Source organism: Cebus imitator, unplaced genomic scaffold, assembly GCF_001604975.1.
Source record: "Cebus imitator isolate Cc_AM_T3 unplaced genomic scaffold, Cebus_imitator-1.0 Scaffold803, whole genome shotgun sequence".
Taxonomy (NCBI): Eukaryota; Metazoa; Chordata; class Mammalia; order Primates; family Cebidae; genus Cebus; species Cebus imitator.
In genome coordinates this window covers 307,883-317,264 of record NW_016108118.1, presented here as the reverse complement: position 1 = coordinate 317,264, position 9,382 = coordinate 307,883, and the positions used below count along the sequence as shown (strand labels likewise).

At 36.8% G+C, this 9,382-nt stretch overlaps 1 protein-coding gene across 1 annotated transcript in view; it reads right to left on the bottom strand.

Moving 5' to 3' along the window:
• LOC108297465 (zinc finger protein 492-like) overlaps nt 1–9,242 on the bottom strand; it is a 10,292-nt gene extending 1,050 nt beyond the window's left edge. The window contains exons 1-3 of the mRNA XM_017520122.2: nt 9,119–9,242; nt 8,556–8,651; nt 5–1,082 (exon numbers count right to left, since the gene is read on the bottom strand). Coding sequence (XP_017375611.2) covers nt 5–1,082; nt 8,556–8,651; nt 9,119–9,152 — 1,208 coding nt within the window. The 5' untranslated portion in view covers nt 9,153–9,242. The remainder of the gene's footprint in view (nt 1–4; nt 1,083–8,555; nt 8,652–9,118) is intronic.
• Between the last annotated feature and the right edge of the window lie 140 nt (nt 9,243–9,382).

Sequence of the window (9,382 nt, the reverse complement as noted above, 5' to 3'; positions counted from 1 at the left end):
CCACCTAAAAAATTGGCCACATTCTTCACATTTGTAGGGTTTCTCTCCAGTATGAATATTCTTATGTTTACTAAAGGTTGTGGAGCACCTAAAAGATTTACCACATTCTTCACATTTGTAGTGTTTCTCTCCAGAAGAAGTTATGTTATGACTTCTAAGCTGTGAGTACCGGCTAAAAGTTTTGCCACACTCCTCACATTTGTAGGGTTTCTCTTCAGTATGAATTAACTTATGTCTAGAAAGGATTGAAGAGTGGTTAAAAGCTTTGCCACATTCCTCACATTTGTAAGGTTTCTCTCCAGTATGAATTCTCTTATGTCTAGCAAGGCTTGAGGAATGGTTAAAAGCTTTACCACATTCCTCACATTTGTAGGGTTTCTCTCCAGTATGAATGATCTTATGTCCAGTAAGGGTTGAGGAGTTGTTAAAAGCTTTGCCACATTCCTCACATTTGTAGGGTTTCTCTTCAGTATGAATGATCTTATGTCTAGTAAGGTCTGAGAAGTACTTAAAAGCTTTGCCACATTCCTCACATTTGTGGGGTTTCTCTCCAGTATGAATTCTCTTATGTGTAGTAAGGTGTAAGAACTGGTTAAAAGTTTGTCCACATTCTTCATATTTGTAGGGTTTCTCTCCAGTATGAATTTTTTTATACGTAAAAAGACTTGAGGCCTCGTTATAGGCTTTACCACATTCTTTAAATTTGTAGGGTCGTTCTCTGGTATAAATTCTTTTATGTTCAGCTAAGTGTGAAAGTGTACAAAATGACATTTTATATTCCTTACATTTCAAAGGTTCCTTTTCACTTTGTCTTATCTTATATCTGTTTGAATTTGAATATTTATGAAAGACTTTCGCAGATTTGTTGCATTGAAATCTTTTGCTCTGCGTAGTTGTCAAAACCTGATTAAGTCCGTTGGAACATTCTTTGTGCACCTTACACTCATCCGTGCTTTGACAACATTTTCTTAGCAGCCAATTTTCACGTCCACATTTTTTATATCTTCTCAGTATCACTTTTTGGAAATGATTATTTATGCCCTGCTTTGGCCAAAGATCTTGGGCAAAATAAGAACATGCAACTGAAAGAAAAAAAAATTGCTCTGCTTACTCTACTCAGATTAATACACAAGTCTTACCTATAAAATTATACAAACTACATAACAAGGTGGCATAGCAAAATTTTACAGGCTCAAATTTTTTCAAAGACATATAAAGGTAATAGAGACATACAGACCAAATTACATTTATAAAAAAATAAATTGTGTGCTACGCACCAGGTGAGCTTAATGCAAAGAGCCACATAGAACAAAAGTTTCTTATATTTACCCAACACAGATCTTCCTGCTTCCCAATATCACATAGTGACTTGAAATAAATTGCCAACTGCTGGTTTCTTTCTTAAATAACAAGTAAAATTCTGCCTTATATATTTTTATTTCTGAATCATACAATATTTTACAGACACTGGTTGCTGTCTCTCATTACATCAAGTTCTGAAATTGTGGTATTCTTTCAAATGACAATTTGAGTCTGCTGAGACAGAAGGTAAGTTCTATAGCAACAGAAAGACTGTGGTACCGCAGACATAAAGCAATCGTAAAACGTGCTTATTGGTTATTAAGAAGAAACATAAATGGCTGAGTGTGGTGGTTCACAGCTGTAATCGTAGCACTTTGGGAAGCTGAGGTGGGTGGATCACCTAAGGCCAGACGTTTGAGACCAGTCTGGGAGGCATAGTAAAACCCAGTCTCTACTAAAAATACAAAATGAGTTGAGCATGCAGATACATGCCTGTAATGGCAGCTATGTGGGTGGCAGAGACAGGAGAATCACTTGAACCTGGGAATTGCAGGCTGCAGTGAACAAAACCATGCCACTGCACTCCAGTCTGGTGACAAAGAAAAATTCTATCTCAAAAAACCACCTTCTAAAACAACTGAACTCTGAAAAGGTATATAGCACTGCATATTCCTTACATCTGACATATAAAAGACGCTAAAAGCAGTTGCTTAAATTAAGGCAATTTGAGAAAACAGCACATAATCAAATATATAGACATTATTTTTTTGTGAAAGATTTGCACATACACGAAAACACAATCTTGTGACATTACATAATGATGTAGAAAACATTTCAAATTATTCTCTAATATTTTAAAAATAAAAACACAAAAATCAGAAACATCTATTAATGAATATACAATGTAAAAACATAATTACCAACATCAACGACAAATGTCAGGGCAGATATAAGAAAAAAGTTTTTTTTTTTATTCAACTGAAATTTATTTTGTAAAAAAATAAAAATATGCTGGTTACTTTTATATAGGTTTTATGTAAGCCCCAAGATACCATTAAAAAAAAATTCTGTACAGATACAAAAAAGGAAATTAGAAATAAGTAAAATCATATCAAGACACAAAACTATACAGAGAGTAAAGAAAAAACAAAGATGTAAGAATTCCAATAAAATAGTTAAAACATAACATTGCCTTTCTCTTTCAGAAAATTAAATACATATATAAAATTAACTTAGAAATTAAGAGACATGGCCGGGCGCGGTGGCTCAAGCCTGTAATCCCAGCACTTTGGGAGGCCGAGGTGGGTGGATCACGAGGTCAAGAGATCGAGACCATCCTCGTCAACAAGGTAAAACCTCATCTCTACTAAAAATACAAAAATTAGCTGGGCATGATGGTACGTGCCGGTAGTCCCAGCTACTCAGGAGGCTGAGGCCAGAGAATTGCTTGAACCCAGGAGGCAGAGGTTGCGGTGAGCCGAGATCGTGCCATTGCACTCCAGTCTGGGCAACAACAGCGAAACTCAGTCTCAAAAAAAAAAAAAAAATTAAGAGACATAATTTCAATACATAAATTTACTAACTGTTGAAAAACCAAGATCCCCTTTTTATCCACAAAAGTCAACTGAGATCAACTGATTAAACACACACACACACACACACACACACACACACACACACACAGAGAGAGAAAAGGGTAAGATGGAAGTAGACATTTAATGGAAATATTAATCACATGAGAGCAGAGGAAATCAAAATAATATTATGCAAGGTAAATGCAAGATTATACATCTTAAGTCAAAAATGGTCACATTTTAAAAATGTACTTCAAGTCAAAATTCCAAGGAGACAAAAAAGGACATTAAAACTTACAAATTTACGTCAGGTGCAGTTGCTCATGCCTGTAATCCCAGCAGGTTGGGAGGTGGAGGCGGGTGAATCACTTGAGGTCAGGAGTTCAAGACTCAACTCACCAACATGGTGAAACCCCAGTCTCTACTAAAAACACAAAAATTGACCAGGCATTGTGGTAAGTCCCTGTAACACTAGCTATACTGTAATCCTAGGTAATATTGTAATGATGTTCATCTTTGTCAGTGCAATCTACAGATTTCTTTTTTTTCTTTTTGACATGCAGTCTCACTCTGTCACCCAGCCTAGAGTGCACTGGTGGGCTCTCAGCTCACCACATCCTTCACCTCCTGGCTTCAAACAATTCTTCTGCCTCAGCCTCCCAAGTAGCTGGGTTACATGTGTGCACCATCATGCCTGACTAATTTTTGTATTTTTATGTAGAGACGGGGTTTCATAATGTTTGTCAGGCTTGTCTTGAACCCCTGACTTCATAATCTACCCAACTCAGCATCCCAGAGTGCTGGGATTACACTTGTGAGCCACCACACCTGGCTGCAACGAACAGATTTAATGCAAAGTTTTTCAAATTTTTCATTGCATTTTGTAAGAAATACAAACAGCAATCCTGAGTGTATAGAATCTCTACAGACAAAATATTAAAAAGAAAACAAAACAATGTTGGGGGCATTATATTTCCTGATTTCAAAACACATTAGAAAGATAGAGAATTAAAACAATTTGATATGAGTATGAAGGTGAAAAAGTAGACTAATAAAATAGAATGGTCCGGGCGCGGTGGCTCACACCTGTAATCCCAGTACTTTGGGAGGCTAAGGAGGCTGGATCATGAGGTCAGCAGTTCAAAACCAGCCTCACCAACATAGTGAACCCTTTTCCCTACTAAAAATGCACAAATTAGCCAGGCATGGTGGCAGATGCTTGTTATCCCAGCTACTCAGGAGGTTGAGGCAGGAGAATGGCTTGAATCCAGGAGGTGGAGATTGTGGTGAGCTGAGCCATCCATTGCACTCCTGCCAGGGTGACAGAGTTAGACTGCATCTCAAAAAATAAAATAATAATAATAATAAATGCAATAGGATGCAGCACATATATGAAAACTCTGACATATATGGCAATAGAAACAAGAGTCCCTTGCATACCCATAATTATCTTACCATTGTTATTGAAAGCCAATAGGTAAAAGCAATGCAAATTTCTGTCACCAAATAGTTCAGTAGATATAATTTAAAATATAAAAATACAAAAATATTTACTCAGTTTGCAAAACAGCAGAAAGTTTTCTAACTATAAAGGGAAATCTTGATGATATTATGCAAAATAAAATGAGCCAGCCACAGAGACGTTATGAGATATATAAAGCAGTTACTCTTAGAAAGAGAAAAGTGCCAAGAAATGGGAAAAAATGGTAGTTGTTTAATGTGTATGACAAAATTTTCAGAAATCTATGATAAAACAATGTAAATATACTTAACATGCCTGAAATGGAGACTGTTTTTGAGTCAGGGTCTCACTCTATCACCCAAGCTGGAGTCCATGACATAATTATGGCTCACTGCAGCCTCATACTTTCAGGTTCAAATAATCCTCCCTCCTTAATCCCCCAAGTAGGCAGGATCGTACTACTATGTCTGGCTAACTTTTAAAATGTTTTATAGAGATGAGGTCTCCATATGTCTCTCAGGCTGTTCTCAAGCTTTTGGACTCACGCAATCTTCCCGCTATGGCCTCCCAAAATCAGGGGATTAAATGTAAACCACCACCATCACTGGCCATGAAAGGTACACTTAAACAGATTGAAGATGGTAAATTTTAAAGAATTATACATCTTTCCAAAAATTACCTTCAAGTCACAGAACTGTTTCTCTCACACAAAGAAAATATATCTTTATTATTAAATACAAGGTGAAAATCAGACTATTTCCATCACTACTCATTTAGACAAGATAAAGCAATCATTAAAAATCAGCAAAGAAAACATAAATACAGGCCGGGCATGGTGGCTCAAGCCTGTAATCCCAGCACTTTGGGAGGCAGAGGCAGGTGGATCACGAGGTCAAGAGATCGAGACCATCCTGGTCAACATGGTGAAACCCCGTCTCTACTAAAAATACAAAAAATTAGCTGGGCATGGTGGTGCGTGCCTGTAATCCCAGCTACTCAGGAGGTTGAGGCAGGAGAATTGCCTGAACCCAGGAGGCGGAGGTTGCGGTGAGCCGAGATCGCGCCATTGCACTCCAGCCTGGGAAACATGAGTGAAACTCCGTCTCAAAAAAAAAAAAAAAAAAGAAAACATAAATACAAGATTAGCCATATAGGCATACATAATCAGATTGTAACAGACATATGGTTGATTTATCTCTTAATTAAACCCCACACCTACCTACGGGTATACACAGACTTGCAAATTGTCTAAAATTGTAAAACAAACAAACACAATAAAGTTATGTTAAAAAACCTACACTGAGAAAACATGCTAATATGGAATTGCAAAGCAATAAATGTTTACTCATAAAATCTGGAATGCAACATTGATGAAGCATTACAAAGAATCTGTGTGGATAACTACAATAGCTTACTGCAACTGTGAACTCATTGAAGATGACTATTTTGAATCATTGGCATCCACTGTAATGCAGTAAAGTTTCATATAAAATGCCATATAATCATAAACAGAAGATTCTAACAACAAACTTTTGATAAATAAGCATTTAAATGAGATAATTTTTAAGTTTTAAACACATGCTATTCTTACAAAAAATAAAACTTCTGTAATCTAACTTTAGAAGCAAACAATAGCCTTACATCGCGAAATAAAGAAAATACATATCGATTTTGCAGAATACTGTCAGAGCCTCTGAGATATAAAACAAATATTTGGTAATGATTTATGTTTCATTTTAGATATAGGCTGACAAAAATGAGTGAAAATCTTATCATCTTTATTTAGCTGCCTACATTTACTTTTTGCCTGCCTACTAATTATCTAATTCACTTCAGGCATAAATGTCAATTCTAGTATATTGTCATAAATGTCTAAATCTAAAATTACAGACAAAATCAAAATAGAAAATATAAAGTAAAAACGTCCAGGGAGAGTGACATCACTAAGATGGGAAAATAAAAGGTGCCCTATTTGCCTATTATCTGACAGCAAGAAAATTCATCAGCCATCCCTAACAAAAATGCCTTTATGAGAGAAACAGGAATCATGGCTCAAATTGTAATGACAGCTACATGGTACAGTGAGTCACAGAACTGCTTCATGCTAGGATTTCAAGACCAGCCTGGGTTATGCACAAAGACCCAATCTCCAAAATAAGTGCCCTTAAAAGAGCTTTAAGGTCCAGGGAGGAAGTTGTACAACTTTGCTAATACCCAAGATGGAGGAACATTCTTATCAGAAGACAGGCTTTGATTCAGGTGGCAAATTCTAGGACCCCTGTTCCTGGCTATAGACCAGAAAATGGCCCACTGAACTTGGTCCCACGGAGAATTCTGAACTTACCCTGTAATAATCCCAAACTCCTCCCAGCCACAGTCTGGGAAAGATCCCACCCTTCCAGAGGCCTGGAGGAAGACACCCATTTATGGCCATGCTGTCAGGCCTGAAGACGTTGGCCCTCACTGTGGTCCATGAAGCAGTTCCATGACTCAGTTTCAGCTCCCTGAGCCACAGTGCATGGCAAGTTCTGCCTATGTAGAAACCCACAGTGGCCTTGGGAAATCCTTTCTGGTACTCAGTGAAAGCCAAGCTCATCTACATCTTAACATAAAGCCTACCATATGAAGACCCAGGTGAGGAAACCTGACCTACAGTCTGCCAAACAGAGCAAAGGCCTGAAGAATATTCAGTCTGTCCAAAAATTAAATGGGAATTACAACTATCCAATCCCCTTGTAACAAGCCAACTAAAGATGAACCCTAATGCAGACCCAGCAGCCTTTGTAATCAAGCTAAAACCACTCTCCACTACAAAGCCATAGGGCATCCCATCACCCTGGGGGCTCAACAAAAGGTCTTTACCTTCTGAAAACAGTTTATAGAAAGTTGAAGAAGTGTTTGCTCCTTCAAATTCACAGACACCACTGCAAAAGTATACTGTGCCTATTCTCAATGCTTCTGTCTGAACATAGCATTGGAAGTGTGTGCAATAAAAATTAGTCAAAAAATATTTTGGGTTATTGAAATTAAAGACAAATAATTAAAAAGTTGCTTTTTGTAGATCATTTGATCTTATATAAAAACATAAACATTACATTAAAACCTAGTTAAAGTAATAATTACACTCATTCAATTAGTAAAATAGAAAATTAACATACAAGTATAAGTTATGTTTCCATACACTTTAAACAATCTGATAAAATACAGAAAGGAAGCAATCTTACTTACAATAGCACTAAAATAATATATTCTGAAGAACAAATATAACCAAGGAGCTTAAATATCTTTCAAATAAAAGATACATCAATTAAAAAAACTGAAATGATAAAAATCAATATAAAAACATTTTATGTCTGTTGGTTGAAAGACTATTGTTAAAGTGCCATATTATCTATAGTGATTTTTAGATTTAATAAACTCTCTATCAAAATTTCAATATTTTCTACAGTAACAGAAAATGTAATTCTAAAATTCACTTAGAACTACAATAAATTTTAAATAGCCAAAGCAATCTTGAAAAACAAACAACAAAGCAGAACATCATAATTTATAATTTCAAACTATACTTCAAGGTTATAAAAGAAAAAGGCAGAAAAATTAGCAATACAAAAATAATGAGGTCCGGGCTCAGTAGCTCACACCTGTAACCCAGCAATTTGGGAGGCCGAGGCAGGGGGCGAATCACCTGAGGTTGGGAGTTTGAGACCAACCTGACCAACATGAGGAAACCCCGTCTCTACTAAAAATACAAAAATTAGCCTGGTGTGGTGGCGGGCACCTGTAATTCCAGCTAACTGGGAGCCTGAGGCAGCAGAATTGCTTGAACCCAGAAGGCAGAGGTTGTGATGAGCTGAGATCCCACCACTCCACTCCAGCCTGGGCTACAAGAGCAAAACTCCATCTCAAAAAGGTAATAATAACAATAATAGAACAGTAACCACGACTCTCACACATTTTAGACATAATGTAAAAAGGAGCTTAAAAAGCAGTTTAACATATAAAGCTTCTCCAAATTATGCAGAAATCTGATTTTCAAAAAAAATGAGAGAGCAATCGGATTTTGCAGTCTCTTGTGCGCCATGAAGAGAACTTTACTTGTCACTTTAAATGCAAAGGAAGATCCCTGAAGGAAAAGTAAAATCTTAGAGATTTTAAAAAGATAAGACAGGAGATGTTTCTATGAGGCTTCTGTTGTACTCACTTTCACTTTCACCTACCTGGGGACTCGGCTACCATTTCATGTCTCTTCACATTCCAAGGCTCCTTTCCTTGCTCTAGACAGGTGATCAGGTCTGGCTTAGAAGCAGCAATACCTGTTTTATTAAACATTTCATGAATCTTGTTCATAGTCTCCAACACCAACTTAGTAGTGTGCTCAGTAAAAAGAATGTAACAAAATATTTTAAAACACATTTTAATATTGTAAGTTTGTAATTTCACTACCTGGTACTACTAAATCAAAAAGTAGTGGCAATCAAATTTTAAGATGTAATAAACAGAATGTTACGCCACTACATTTCTAAACTTGACACTAATTGAGAGTGAAGGACACAGATTAGCTCAGGAATGTGGAAAGTTCAGATCAAAATTAAACATCCTAAAATTCTTTTTTATTAGACAAACCTTGCAGTTTTTTTTTAACAGATCTGAAAGCAAAAATTACCAAAAATCATTCTACAAAAAAGAAAGAAACAAAGAAAGAAAACAAAGAGAGAGATAAAAAAAAAGAAAAGAAACTTATAGGATATATTACTAAATTGCATATTAAAGTCATGCTCACCCAGGAAGACCAGGTTTCTGTAATTCTCCAACATCACAGTTCTATACAAATTCTGCTGTGCAGTGTCCAGGCATTGCCACTCCTTCCGAGATAGTTCTATGGCCACATCCCTAAATGTCAACACTCCCTGAAAAATACACGCAAACATATATATTAAACAAATGGAGGCCGGGCGCGGTGGCTCACGCCTGTAATCCCAGCACTTTGGGAGGCCGAGGCGGGTGGATCACGAGGTCAAGAGATCGAGACCATCCTGGTCAACAC